This window comes from Pygocentrus nattereri, chromosome 2 (genome assembly GCF_015220715.1).
Source record: "Pygocentrus nattereri isolate fPygNat1 chromosome 2, fPygNat1.pri, whole genome shotgun sequence".
NCBI lineage: Eukaryota > Metazoa > Chordata > Actinopteri > Characiformes > Serrasalmidae > Pygocentrus > Pygocentrus nattereri.
Window position 1 is genome coordinate 37,106,358 of NC_051212.1, and position 14,313 is coordinate 37,120,670.

Below are 14,313 nucleotides of genomic sequence, written 5' to 3' on the forward strand. Positions count from 1 at the left end.
GTTAAGGAGTGAAGAGTATATGTTAGAAGGAGCATCTGGATGCATTTGGACATTTAGTGTGTGTATACATCTTACAACTTTTATGAATTTATCTTTCTTTCCAGATTCTTCTAGAGGCAGAGTCTGGAAATGGTGGATTCATTGCTGTGGATGACATTACAGTTATGAAAGGGCAGTGTGAAGGCAAGGCAAATATTTAATAAATTCAGTCAAAGAGAGCAGTTTATCATACGCATACATTTTCGCAATCCAAAAAAAGACCTTCTTTACCTTTAATGTAATTTTTTAAGTAATTTTGAGCCACTCTATCATGAAATTTTGACAAAGTGTAATGGGCAGTGAGGTGCTCAAATGATGTGGGGAAAAAATGGAGATACTTTTTTATGACATACAAAATCATGAGATTGTTCTGTGAGCCGTTATTGTTGTAACACACTGCTATTGTACTTTTGGTGTCACTGACTACTGCAGATGTGGCTGAAGTGAGTGGGGTGTTTGTTGGATGCCAGTTTGAGACAGACAGCTGTGCATGGAAGGATGTGAGTGTGGGGCAGTTTGCCTGGCAGCGAGATCGCAATGGCACAACTACTGCTAACACTGGCCCCTCGGTGGACCATACTACTGGAACAGAGCTGGGTAACACAAACAAAGCAGCACACATTGAATTGACTCCATCATAACTACAAAGGTGGTCATGTTAAGGCCTTGAGACGCCAAGGCAAGCATTGTCTGTCAGACACCACCAAGCTGTTGGTGAGTGTCAGTGACTGACCATCACTTTTAGGCTGTTTTTTTACCTATATTGTTTGCTCATATCCGAACCAGAATCTGGGTTTTTGTGACATTGCATTTCTTTTTCATTTGGTTCGGTTGCTTTCACATTGCAACTGCTAAAGTGCCCCAAATTATATAGCTTTTGAGCCAAAAACAGATTTTGGTTGAAAATAGAGACACTTCACATCTGTGTGTATCACAGTCAGTGCAATGTTAATAACACCTACATGATATCTGCTTGTTTGTGGTTGGTTTGTCAATTTGTATGTAATCAATCAGCAATCAGGTCACTTATGCACTAGGTTCTGTGATCTGTGTGCCAAAATTAAAGGCTTTGCTTCGCTATTATTTTATTGCTCTGCTGTTATCAGCACCAACTTGTGCTGCAGGAATTATATAAGCTTCTATCAAGAGTCATTTCCTGGAGTTTTTAACTTATGTAATTCTGAATATGCACCAACTGCACATTTTTATTTATTATTTAATGTACAAACATTTACTTAAGTAGCCTTTCACTAACATCATGAGATTTTGTTAGGTTAGCATTTTCACACACTAGTTTTATCTTAAAAATACAGAAATGTGAATCTTGTAAAACCTTTAATTAGAGTCGTTTGCATTAACTTGAATGTTTCGATTATTTTGTCCACTTCCGGTATATCTAACCATAACTGAGTGTCTTACCACAGCTCATTTACAGTGTCACCAATGGTCTGTATTATGTTTCTAGGCTGGTACATGGCAGTAGAGGCCAGTCGTGGAGATCAGAACAGTTATGCTGCACTGCAGAGTCAACCCATGAAGGAAGCCAGCACTGAGTGTGTGCTTGAGTTCTACTACCACATGTATGGAGAGGGTAAGATAAGCGCTACTGGATACAACAAAGAATAAGCAGGACAGTGGCTTAGTTCTAATTGAATAACCTGTATATAGTTTGGACATGAGTTTCAGTTGAGTTTACCCTTTGGTTGCTCTACTTCAGCAGCATAAATAGTGGAGTTGGTTGTAAGACCGTGTTTGTGTGCTGTCTTACTCACAGGCATTGGGGAGCTAAAGGTGTTCCTCCAGGAAGACTCAAGAAGAACTCTTCTATGGTGGAAGTCTGGTGACCATGGAGATGAGTGGCGTCAGGCGGAGGTGGCAGTGGGTCGCACTCATCAAGTATTCACTGTCCTCTTTGAGGCCACCAGAACCTTCAGTGAGCTTGGTGACATCGCCATAGATGACATCACCTTCCTGAGCTGTTCACTCCCAGGTACAAAACAAATGATTTAGTTGGACCATTTGTGGACATTAAATGGTTGGTTTCTTACAACATTACTGTACAGCTTGACAGGAGATCTGACTTAAAGGTCATGAAACTGAGGGCTGTCCACAACAAGATTATTGGTGCATGTACTTAGAGAAATGAATCTTGTGCATGTACAGAAAAGATTTATAGACCACTAGACAGAAAAGGCCACATGAAATACTAAATGCCCAGATGTGGTTCACTTTGGTGCTGAAATGTCATGTAAAGCTAGCAAAGGTGGGATTGTATCCTTTTCCTGTTGATAAAAAACGACTTCTTTGTCCTACTTTGCATGTTGAAGTGTAAGACTGCAAACACATACATTTGTGACACACTGCTGTTGCGGCTTTCAACCTTTTCTGTAGAAAATGTTAGAATGATTCAAAATGTTTGTCAGTGTTGGAAACAGAAACTGAATTTGTTGCTAATATTTTATAAATTTGTTTTTGTTTTTCCATTTAAATGGTAAAACTTTATGAATGTGGACAAAATTAGTTTCCATTTAACGTTAGCTTAAAAAGAGTGTGATGATACCACGTTGGCGATGTTTCTTTATTTTTAAGCATGGGGAAAACAGCACATGTATGAATACATTTAGAATCATGTGACAGATTTCTCTCAAAAACAGCAGGGCAGAGAGGTGTAGTTGGACTGAGGAGGAGGCAGGAGCATTTTTAAAAGGAATGCTGCCATTTTTCATTTTTCATTTGGAAGTTATATACAGGAAAGTACACAAGTTGTGATGTACATAAAGTTAGAGATGGAAACATGTCAATCATTCCATAAAGCTTTTTTTACCACTAAAAATCAGGTTGATGCAGCAAAATTTTCTTCTTATCGCTTGACGTTTGCACAGAAAGCTGATGGAAACGTAGGTAACGAAGCACACAAAAGCCCTTACAGTTCTAAAAGTTCCCCTTCTTTGTGAAGCATCTGAATTATTGCGGGAAGAATGAATTACCTGTAATCTCATAAAATGACCATTACAATTCAGAATGTTTCGAAATCCATGCTTTTAATTCAGTCTATGCTGTTAATTACTTTGAATTGTACCTCTTATTGGGATTAACAATAACAAGTATTATAAGTATTCCAATTTTTTTGTCTCAGTCATACAGTACTTTTTACAGAAGTTACAGCATCGATGATTAATCCACCTTTTTTTTCCTGTGTTTTAGAGCCTCAGGAATCATGTCCAGCAGGAACATTCACATGCTCCAGCAATGTATGTGTGGAGATGAGCAGAGTGTGTGACTTCAGAGATGACTGTGGAGATGGAAGTGATGAAGCACGCTGTGGTAAGAGGCCAGATGTATATCACTCCTATCATCTGTGTTAAACAAATGAGGACAAATTCAGTGCCACCTCATGTCCAGAGAAAGATGCTTGTGTTTAATTGTAATGTGTTACATGTTCATGCTCAGAGGAGCTGGGTTACAAGCACCGCTGCAGTTTTGAGCACGGCATGTGCTCATGGGAGATTAATGAGGGAGGGCCTGAGTGGAGTCTGGAGAGAGGAGAGTGGGCATGGCCAGTGCGTGGACCACCTAGAGACCACACCAGAAACACAGCAGCAGGTATGTACCAAGATTTCCATCAATTAGTCACACATCCAACAGTGCATCGTTGCTAATTTAATTGTGTGTTTTTATGTATATTTTTATGTATAATTTTTACATGTCCATATAAACAGTCATTGAAGTTCTAACCTTTACTATGTCCAAATAATGAAATCTGTTTCTAAATTGTGCAACAATTTAAAATAAAAATAGGAGGCTGAGCTGGAGGTGGTGGAGATGAAGATACTGAGATTTTCATTGGGAGTGACAAGGCTGGACAAGATTAGAAATGAGCAGATCAGAGGGACAGTGAAGGTGGAGCAGTTTGGAGATAAAGCCAGAGAGGCCAGGTTGAGATGGTTTGGACATGTGTTGAGGAGGAACAGTGGATATATTGGGCAAAGAATGTTGGAGATGGAGCTGCTGGGTAAAAGGAGAAGAGGTAGACCTCAGAGAAGGTTTATGGATGTAGTGAAGATGGACATGGAGATGGTTGGTGTAAAAGTAGAGGAGGCAGTGGATAGGGCAAGATGGAGGCAGATGATCTGCTGTGGCGACCCCTAAAGGGAGCAGCCGAAAGAAGAAGAAGATAATACTTTTTTCTGTGACCCCTTGTCACATCAGCTTATTTAGCTGCTCTGTTCTGTCACATTAAATGATCTGATCAACAGTAAGTGATGCCATTTAAGCCCAAGCTAAGCTCAAAGACCGGTAAATTTTGTTTTTATTAAATATTTATTCAACAATCTCAAATTGTTGCACTCTATTTTGCTCTTTTTAGATTCTTTTGGTCTGAAAAAACAGGTTGGACTCATGACAAAGTAGTACAGATGATGTCGTCAACAAAAAAATCTAAACACAAGAAAGGAATCAATAACTAAATATGAATGGCTACATGAGTGGAAGTAAAAGTATTATGATTTGAAATGATTTAGGAGAGTACAAATCCATCGTTATTTTACTTAAGTACATGTACTTGAGTAAATGTAACTAGTTACTACCCGCCACTGGTTTTAATTCTAAGTGTTATTAGACACAAAAAAATAAATATGCTTACTTAGAATGGCAAAATCCGGTAACACTTTCTATGAATGTCATGTTTGTAAGCATCTATAAACACATTTATTGCTTGTTATAATGCATTCATAAGGCTTCATAAACATGGCGATAAATATTTATAAAAATGCATTACATGTTATAGCCATGCTATTTATGCATTATGACATGTTAAAATAATGATTTATAAGTAATGTTCATAAGAAATTATAAGAGCTCATAAGTTGCATTTGTCCACTCTAAGTAAAGTGAAGCATATTGTAGTAAAACCTCCTCCAAGTTGAAGTATTTACTGAAGAATTTACTGAAATACTAAAACATACACAATAAAGCACATTACAGGCTTTAAATGTTAGATTTTAAACTAGTGCTGCCATCAGTGTTTTACCGAATTTGGGAAAGTCAATGTACACCACTGTTAGCTTGGCCCTAACTTAACACTGCATATCCAATAGAATGCTAGCAGAAATTAACATTACTCTAGTGTAGTGTAGTTGTGTTTCAGAGTGAAGCTTTCTAGCACCTGACGTTACAACCAGTGAGGGAACAAATTACAATGACAACACTCTATCAAGTATATACTATCAAGTATAACATGTTATTAACAACTACTTATGATGCATTATGTTAACAGTTCATAATGTGTAATAGGCATGGCTATGAAGTGTAATTCAATGTAATCGATTTTTATAAATATTTATAACCATGTTTATAACGCCTTATGAATGCATTATAATTTGTTATGAGTGTGTGTATAGATTGCTTAAAATATGCCATTCATAGAAAGTGTAATCCAAATCCTGCTGACATGAAAAAAAATGTATTTCATTTTGCAGCGATCTCTTGGAATGACCCAGATAAAATGTAGAATATAAAAATATATGTTATTCAATATATAAGGCATTAGAGCAATTATTTTTTAAAGTGATAAAGCTGTTGTCACTACCCTAAATCTGGGTGATCAAAATAAAAGACAATCATGAGTGAATAGAGAATAAAACAAAATGTTCCATTTTGCAGGTCATTACATTGTCCCTGTCCCTATGCATTCTGCAAGCCAGACCGCAGAGATCATGTCTAGCACTCTCCTCCCCAGCTCCAACTGCACTGTGAGTCTGACTGAGCATCTGTTAAATATTTTAAATTTGCACATAGTTAAAATGTTACATGGTAAACAAAGCCATTCAGAGTGGCCTGGTGTGAAATGTTCAATTCTATAGAAAAATATAGAGTCAAATTGTTCACAGTGGTGGTGATAGGAACCAGACGTCTAAAGAGTTTAATGCCTTTAAATTTCCCTCACATGAAATGAGTATGGATACCCGAAGCATTGTAATACAGTAATTTTGAGAAGATTTTGGCCTAAAGCGTATTTTAAAGCCAATAATGGCAGAGGTACAGGCACATGCTATAAAAGGTACCTCTGGTTCCCACCCACCTTGTAAGGCAGCCATAAACAATAAAAAACCTCAACTACTTCATATAATCTGAAATATCAACATATCACAAAAGCACAAACAAAATGCATGCAAAATCTAAGCATACTGAGTTAGTGATTAAATGTTTTGAAGGTTTCGGGCCTCATATCCTACATTTTGTATTGTTTTTTATTACTGTATACTCCCTGCAGATACACTTATGACTTTTATGATTTTTTTGTACCAAAAAGAAATCATACTTCATTATCCAACTCTTTATTCCCAAGAATTAAACAGGCAGTTTTTTTACTGTGCTTTTAAGACTGATAAATATAAATAAACTCCTGATGTTTGGCTGCCTTGTATTCTTTTCCGCATTTAAAGAGCAGCCTGAGCTGAAACACACTTTATGATTTTAGTGGAAGCTGCCATAGGCTGAATATGTGTAATACATGTAATAAATAGATGTAATATGTATAAATGTGCTGGTTTTTAATGACATCCAGAAAAGCCCTATTTGACCTGTATTAGTAATACATAAGGAGGTACTGTAATTTGAGTGATTACCAAGGACCCCTGTGATTTTAATCCAGTACAAATCTGCAACATTGATAGTTTTAATGTGCTAGGTAATTATTCCACCGTGAATTACTTTCTAAAATTTGCTGAAACTGGAGCTCCCTCAGTAATACTAGTCCTGTGCAAAAATGACATCACAGTAATGGCATCTGTTCCATAAACATAAAGTTCATGACAATGGAAGCCACCCCACACTGAATGAGATTTAGAGTCTCCTCCATCGTCCGGTGTTGTGGTAATTTTTTTGTCTGTATAAATATATTTTGGCCATTTAGCCACACAATGTGTTATTGTTCAGATGTTGTGCATAATACTTATGTGAACATCCAAGAACATGATATTTCTGTCTAGGCTATTTGGGGTAATTAGGGGAAATTTCACAGATCCTTAATCCCCTACTAACCAGCCAGTGAAGTCACATGCAGTTTATATTAACAGATAAAACTCCTCTGATAAAACTAATCCAGCTTAAATAGGGATTAAATATCCATATATGGACTGTAAATACTGAAGATTAAATGGTTAAATTTGAAACTTGGGCATCTTATCTCTAATACATTTACTTAAAAAGAAAAAGAGACCTAATGACTTTGCTTTTCCATGACATAGGCCCTTCAAAATGGCCAATGAGCTGATAATTGGCTTCCACAAAAGACAGCAAACAGAACGAGAAGCGTGTTGTTGATACAGTTCTAAGTTTCTATTGTTTTGGATGTCAGGTGCTTCACCTCTGGTTTCTTTTTATCTCAATGAGCTTTTCATCGGCTTTTGCAGGTGAGCTTCTACCTCTTTTCCCATGGTAACAACTCCATGGGCAGACTGAGCACACGGCTGCGGATGGTCCGCAGTGGAGATGATGACATCATTCTCTGGGGGCGGAGTGTGAGACGTGAATTTCACTGGCAGAGAGCAGAGATCACTTTCTCCTCCACAGTAAACACCAAGGTCTGAAATAAAGCCTAAATCTCCATTAATGCATTCTAAATGATTTTGCTGGAAATGACTGGAATAGATGAAAATGAGCTTGGAATTCTAAACATGATGTTACGTGTACAGATTGTCTTCCAGTTTGTGGGGAGTGGCGAGAGCTATGAAGAATTCATAGCTGTGGATGATGTGTCCTTCTCTCCAAGCTGTGTCCATGACCCTGACAACAGCCAGCTGCCAATCACACCTCCTACAGCCCCTCCGTCCACACCCACTGCACCCCAAGCTACTCCCACACCCACTGAATATCCCTGCAAGGTGAGACTTTATTGATTTTGTCTCTAATAGGCATGTCTGCTATATTTCAATGTGCTTCAAATCAGTGGCAGGACTGACCATTTAGGGCTGATGCTAAAAAATGATTATTTCTGCCTGTTTAACCTGCTCTTAATAATGTTGAGACTTGATGTTTCTGTGCTGGTACTGCATTTATCTGACATGTAAAGAATGTGATCTAACAAAGCTGAACATTTTTGCATCACAAACTAACTTTCTGAATAAAAATACTTTTTTTCTTTACTGATGAAACTGACTGATAATAAGAAAAAAAATCACAGTGTGTCTAACAACAAAAGAAGCCTTGTGTATCTTTTGTATGGTTATAGAAAACACAGTAGCACATAGAAAGGTCAATTTTACTGTGAGCAACATGCACAACGTATCAACAGCACTAAATACGGGCAAACACTGTTGTATTTCCAATCGTGAAAAGCACCCTTTACACTGGCAACAGCTAGGAATGTGCTTTTATGGGCAGATGGCAATATTTTTCATGCACGTATCTGCTGATGCCAATGCTACATGAACTTTGATTAAAAGTAGCAATTAAGAATACATCTACCTGGGTTAACATTACAGAGAAACACAGCATTTATTAATCAAAATTAATAAAATGCAGAAGCTTTATTACAAATAAATATGTCATCAAGTATTGGCTTGAAATATTGACCTAAACATTTGTTTCCTCCCAATATTTTTTTAGCCAGCTATCAGCCAATACCGACACCATCCCAATATCATTGTTCATTCCTAGAGACAACGTTAATACTTAAGTCTTAGTATTATGGTCTCAACCAGAACCACGACCAGAAGAAATAAACAGTAAAAAAAGGCAAGAAATAAGCTATAATTAACATTTTACAAAACCCAAATATAGCAACAAATATAAAAAATATATGCCAATCTTTCAATATGTCAACAAAATGAACCAAACTGAAAGTGTTGGCACATACTGTAACTATAACTGGTCTACATCAGGCGTTGTTGACTGAAATGTCTGCAGCTGGCTCAACCTAGAAATCCATGCAGTTACTATGAGTGCAATTTTACTGGTTTTACATGAATAAATGGGACTTCAAAGCTAAGGGTGCATAATATTCCAGCCAAGGGGTGATGCAACCCACGGTATTTGGCCCAGTATTGTCTTCACTTTTTTGTTTTTCTACCTGGTTCCATCATTTAGTGTTATACAGAGATGTTGTCTAGATTTGTGCTCTTTTTGCTTGTTCAGGAGGATGAGTTTCACTGCTGGAGGTCAAATGGAGTGATATGCATTGCGGCCAGTGCTCAGTGTGATTACAGTATAGACTGCCCCCTGGGGGAAGACGAGGAGACCTGCGGTGAGACGCTTAGAAGCAGCCTGTATCATTCTATTCTAGATGAATAACAGGTTTTGAAAGATATGTTTACTCCTGTTCTCCTGGATGCAGGACCCTGTACATTTGAGAATGGAATCTGTAATTGGATGGATATAAGCCAGAACAGTAACAAGTGGCAGAGAGTGAAGGCTAGTACTAACACTCAACCCCCTGCTGACCACACCACAGGAACAGGTATTTCCATATTTGTAACAAATTGCACAGTGAATGAAAAAGTCATTGTAATAATTGCATTTTTATAGAACGGCTTTTCTTAAAGAGGAATTCCACAGATTTTTCTAGATTTCTAGATTTCTAGATTAAATCAAAGATGCAAACAAAGTCATTAAGGGTGCTTGGATACATTGTAGAAGAATATACTGATTCAGATTTCTTTACAGTGGTGGTGATGGGAACCAGGGGTTTTGATGTCAATAGCACAAATACACACCAGTGAACATACATGTGTTCTATGTAATATTGATAATGGCATAATAGTGATAAATCTGGAAAACAATCACAACAGCCTCTATGTACCTCCCTGCCCTGAATAGATTTCCACAAACAAGCAAATTCATAGCCATTTCATACAATAATGTTACACATTAAACTCTAACTAAACTAAACTAAACTATAACCACCACTATGAACAATTCTAGCTCAGTAAGTTTCTCTAGAATGTAGTATTTTACGTCAAACCACTCCAAATTACTTCATAAAGATGAAAAATTTCAAGATTAAATTATGCAAAAATTTTGAAAAACACAAAAGTCACACACAGTGGAGACACGATGACTCGTAGTAAAGCACATCAGACCAAGAAATCTAGTGATTTTTTGTCATCTATGGATTATTCAAAGAGACAGTGTGGTTAGAAATCCTCATCATAACCTCTTGTCCTAAGGTCACTACATGCAGGTGGATTTCAGCTCAGGGGCATCTGAAAATGAGGCACAGTTTCAGAGCCCATCACTGCCAGCCAGCTCCCCCTACTGCCAAATACAGTGAGTAACTTCATGCTCTGTTCACACTGACTTCATTTTACCAGTATAAATCTAAGCCACTCTCTGTAACTCTGCTCAGGTTTCATTTCCACATAGGCAGAGGAGGCAGTGTAGGGGATCTCAATGTGCTCCTGCAGAATGGAGAGGGAAAGACAGCACAACTCTGGACACGCAATCACAGCACTGCAGCACACTGGAGCCTGGAACACCTGGCCACTGGGAAACAACAACAACCGTACAGGGTGTGTAGGTGTTATTAATCGTCAGTGCGTTGGATTCTCATTAAATCTCTTCATCCAAATCTAATTACAGAAGTGTTCAACCTTGGAACCCTTTATATGGAGTTAAAATTTCAAAATGAAATTTACAGACAGTGCTTTTAAGGAGTGTTTTCACTCAGCGGTGTTCAAATGTCTGCATACAATTGTACATCTTATGGTTCTCACTTTGTCTTCTCAGATTGTCTTCAGTAGTCGGATCACCTCAGTAGAGAGTACTTCTAAACCTGTGTACCGTGCCGTTGCTCTGGACGACATCTCTTTCCTGAACTGTGAGACATCATATCAGCCACCAGGTGAGAGTCAAAGTCCAAATACCTTCTCTGCGTCTACATAGAAAATAGGAAGCAGAAGGCAGAGAAAAAGGTAGAGGTATAGAAGGGCAGCAATTATGGTCGAATCTGAATTGAGCTTTTAATGACTTCTTAGCCCTGAGGGGAACGGAAACCTTTTAAAAGCTTCTCTGGTGCTCCTCTTCTTCACCGTGACATCAGTTTAGTGCAGCACTTCCCAGTCCCGGTGTGGAATCACCCTGCACTGCTCATTTTCATTTTTTTTCTTGCATTTATACATCCATTTTAAAGAGGAATTACATCAACTTTCTGCATAATCCAATCATGAAGGTGTAAACAAATTCATGTGGTCTGATGTGAAATACGCCATTCAAGAGAACCCTTCAGAGTAAGACTTGTTCACAGTGCTGATGATAGGAACCAGACTTCTAAAGAGTTTAATGCCTCAGAAAATGGTCCCATACAGAAATGTAATATATGTAACAATGTTTTGTGCCAATTTTAAAGTTGAGGCTTTTTAATCCATTCATGACAGAGAAGTGAAATGTAGGATGTAGTAAAGCAAAATAGTCCCTAGAGACAAGTTTTGTTTTTTTTTTTGTTTTGTTTTTTTTTTTACTGCTGTTTTACCATTATCAGCATTAGATATAAAACTCGGAAGACATGTAGGTTCCTATCACCACCACTGTAAAGAAATCTGTCAGTATGCTTCTTTACAGTGAATTTCAAATCATTCTATATTATTTATTATCTCTACAATTGACAACTAAATGCCTTGAACTAAACCTTTTAACTCAGCCTAGTTAATCAGTTGAACCAGGTGTGCTGGAAGCAGGGAAACACACCAAATGTATTAACTCAAACTACAGGCTTGTTATTCAGCTAGTAACCTTAAGACTTGTTTTGTAAGTTTGGACCATGCCTTCAGCATGTTGGTAGTATGAGGGAAGACTGATTGAGGGAAGGGGAGAACTCTGAGAACTTGAGCTAGTGTTCTGGGCAGCTTCTGCCTGTGGTTAGAAGGCCAGACTCCCTTCATAGCTGTGGTAGGACTGATGTAGGACTGAGGATCAGGGAGGAGATCAGGTGGCGATCAAGAGGATTGCAAACAAGAACAGAAGGTGAGGATGTAAATTTATAGGGCATTAGATTGGAAAAACTCCTTCTTCCAATCTAACACCCTATATATTTACATCCTCACCTTCTGTTCAGGCATGTTCCACCCACCAAATGTCAGTTATTACATAACTACATTATTTAATGCTTGATTTAGTGCTGAAAGAATTTCAGTAATGAATATGAAAGTTATATGGAAGTTATGTTGTTAGGAGATTTTGCACATGTCAGTGTAGTCCCCTACAGGCAGTTTAGGGAGTTAATACATTTGTAACTGAGGTAAATTATGTGGAGTTATAGTTGTAAGAGCCATAAATAAGAAAGCAATTTTATTAAATTGCCAGGATTTAGTTCTGTAATTCATCTTGTGTGAGTACATATGATTTACATTGTGGTAATGACATTGATAGTGCTGTTGGTTTGTGCCACTGCTGCTCTGATCATCTGATAAAAGCTGCTTGGGCTTAGAAGTAGAGTAGATAGATGGATAGATAGATACTTTATTGATCCTGAAGTCAAATTTAGCCTGGGAGTAATACCCACCTTGACCAAGATTACAAAAACACCCTGTTTTTACTTAGCCAACTTAGTGAGACATTGAAGCAGCATAACATCAATTCCTCGCATAACCCAAGATCAAACTGAAGTTGCGGAAATCATCTACAGCCTCAACAGCATCTAGAACAGTGTCCTTCTTCTGCTCCAGCTGTGTCTGCTGCTGGTTGTTCCTTTGAGAAAGACCTGTGTGGGTGGGTGCAGGGAAGTGCTGAGGACTTGCACTGGATCAGAAAGAGTGGACCAACTGAAACAGCCAACACTGGACCTGCAGGAGACCACACCAGCAGCCAAGGTCTGTCCACAGCCATATAAACTGCCTCCATGTAGCCTTCATTATGTTTTATTAGCTAAGATTTGACTGTTCTAGTGTGGCACAATATACTGCTTCTCAGTCATTATCATGACATTGGACTTCAGTACTTACATGCAAATGAGGCTAACTAACTCATAGTGTTTTTATGATGTTATGAATGTCCTGACTGAACCCCATGTCCCTGATGAGCTGCTGTGATTGGAAGAATCAAGACATTTAGATGATCCAAAAAAATCATCAAGTCTTTGTTAAAATAATAAAAAGCATGTATTTTACATTATGGAAAAAATCACCATGAATGAACCAATAGAAATGGTCATTTTACATTAATTTGCATCAAAACTTGTTTGTTTGCCTTCTCCTGTGAACTTTTTTGGAAATACTTTTCTTTTTTTTGGACAGTAAAAAAATGTAAATAATTTTGGTCTAACGTTTATGTAAAATTTGTAGCAGTCAATATAAGACTTTTTCCATATTACACTGTCAAAATGTTTTGTTTACAGGATATTATGTGTATGTTGAAAGCTCAAGGCCTAACACAAAAGGGCATGTAGCTCAGTTGAAGTCTCCTCTTCTTCCCTCTGCTGGAGAGAAAGGGTACTGCCTTAAATTCTGGTACCACATGTTTGGAGCAACAATTGGATCACTAAAATTGTTTCTGCAGAATATTGACTCCAGGAAGACAACACTGGTGAGGAAGCAGCTTTTTCCAGTCACTTTTGTGTAATAATGGTAATTCTTCTTTCAAATGATCCACCTTCACACCTATCACATCTACAAAAACAGATATGGCAGAGGGTGGGCTCTCAGGGGAATGAGTGGCAGCTGGTCCAGAGCCATGTGACCCTACAAGAAGTTCATCGGATACTGATAGATGCCTCAATAGGTGGCGAGGCTGGGGATATTGCTATAGATGATTTATGGTTTGCTGAAGGAGCTTGTTCCCCCGCAGGTACTTAAGAGCATGACTCACACACTGGCTTTTGGTTTATAACAGGCTTCTGCTGAAATGTGCCACCCATTTGGCACAGGCCTAGGAGTAATGTCATCAATCTTATTGCCATTTTCAGTTTCAGGCTTGATCTGACAGCTGAATAATGGTTAGGTATAGGGCACCTGATTTATGTCAAAGGCAACACTACTATACACAGCTTGTAAGTAGCTGAGATGGAATACATTGATTTCTGAGACATCTGACTGCCTGAAGTATTTTATAGTGTGATTGTAAGAACACAAGCCAGTGATATAGCACTGATTAATGTGCTATGCTTGTATATAAATATGTATAATACATGTATGATTATTGGATTAGTAATTACTTGTCATCATATCAATATCTATTTATTTAAAAGCTTCCCTTTACATTGTGGGAAGATTTTATAACTTTCAGACCAATAGAAATACAAAATGACTCTGACTACAATCGTCTTAGACCAATCCACATTAAAGA

General features: G+C 37.9%; 1 protein-coding gene across 4 annotated transcripts in view; it reads left to right on the plus strand.

The window, feature by feature from the left end:
- The window catches only part of si:ch211-106h4.4 (MAM and LDL-receptor class A domain-containing protein 1), a 52,218-nt gene that overhangs the window by 29,561 nt on the left and 8,344 nt on the right, over positions 1 to 14,313 (plus strand). For all 4 annotated transcript variants that reach the window (XM_037545877.1, XM_037545886.1, XM_037545889.1 and 1 more), the window contains 17 exons: positions 105 to 183; positions 472 to 636; positions 1,505 to 1,630; positions 1,814 to 2,029; positions 3,244 to 3,363; positions 3,490 to 3,642; positions 5,701 to 5,789; positions 7,452 to 7,622; positions 7,734 to 7,922; positions 9,175 to 9,283; positions 9,374 to 9,496; positions 10,206 to 10,305; positions 10,385 to 10,547; positions 10,765 to 10,879; positions 12,699 to 12,842; positions 13,367 to 13,554; positions 13,650 to 13,815. In XM_037545877.1, coding sequence (XP_037401774.1) covers positions 105 to 183; positions 472 to 636; positions 1,505 to 1,630; positions 1,814 to 2,029; positions 3,244 to 3,363; positions 3,490 to 3,642; positions 5,701 to 5,789; positions 7,452 to 7,622; positions 7,734 to 7,922; positions 9,175 to 9,283; positions 9,374 to 9,496; positions 10,206 to 10,305; positions 10,385 to 10,547; positions 10,765 to 10,879; positions 12,699 to 12,842; positions 13,367 to 13,554; positions 13,650 to 13,815 — 2,416 coding nt within the window. The remainder of the gene's footprint in view (positions 1 to 104; positions 184 to 471; positions 637 to 1,504; positions 1,631 to 1,813; positions 2,030 to 3,243; positions 3,364 to 3,489; positions 3,643 to 5,700; positions 5,790 to 7,451; positions 7,623 to 7,733; positions 7,923 to 9,174; positions 9,284 to 9,373; positions 9,497 to 10,205; positions 10,306 to 10,384; positions 10,548 to 10,764; positions 10,880 to 12,698; positions 12,843 to 13,366; positions 13,555 to 13,649; positions 13,816 to 14,313) is intronic.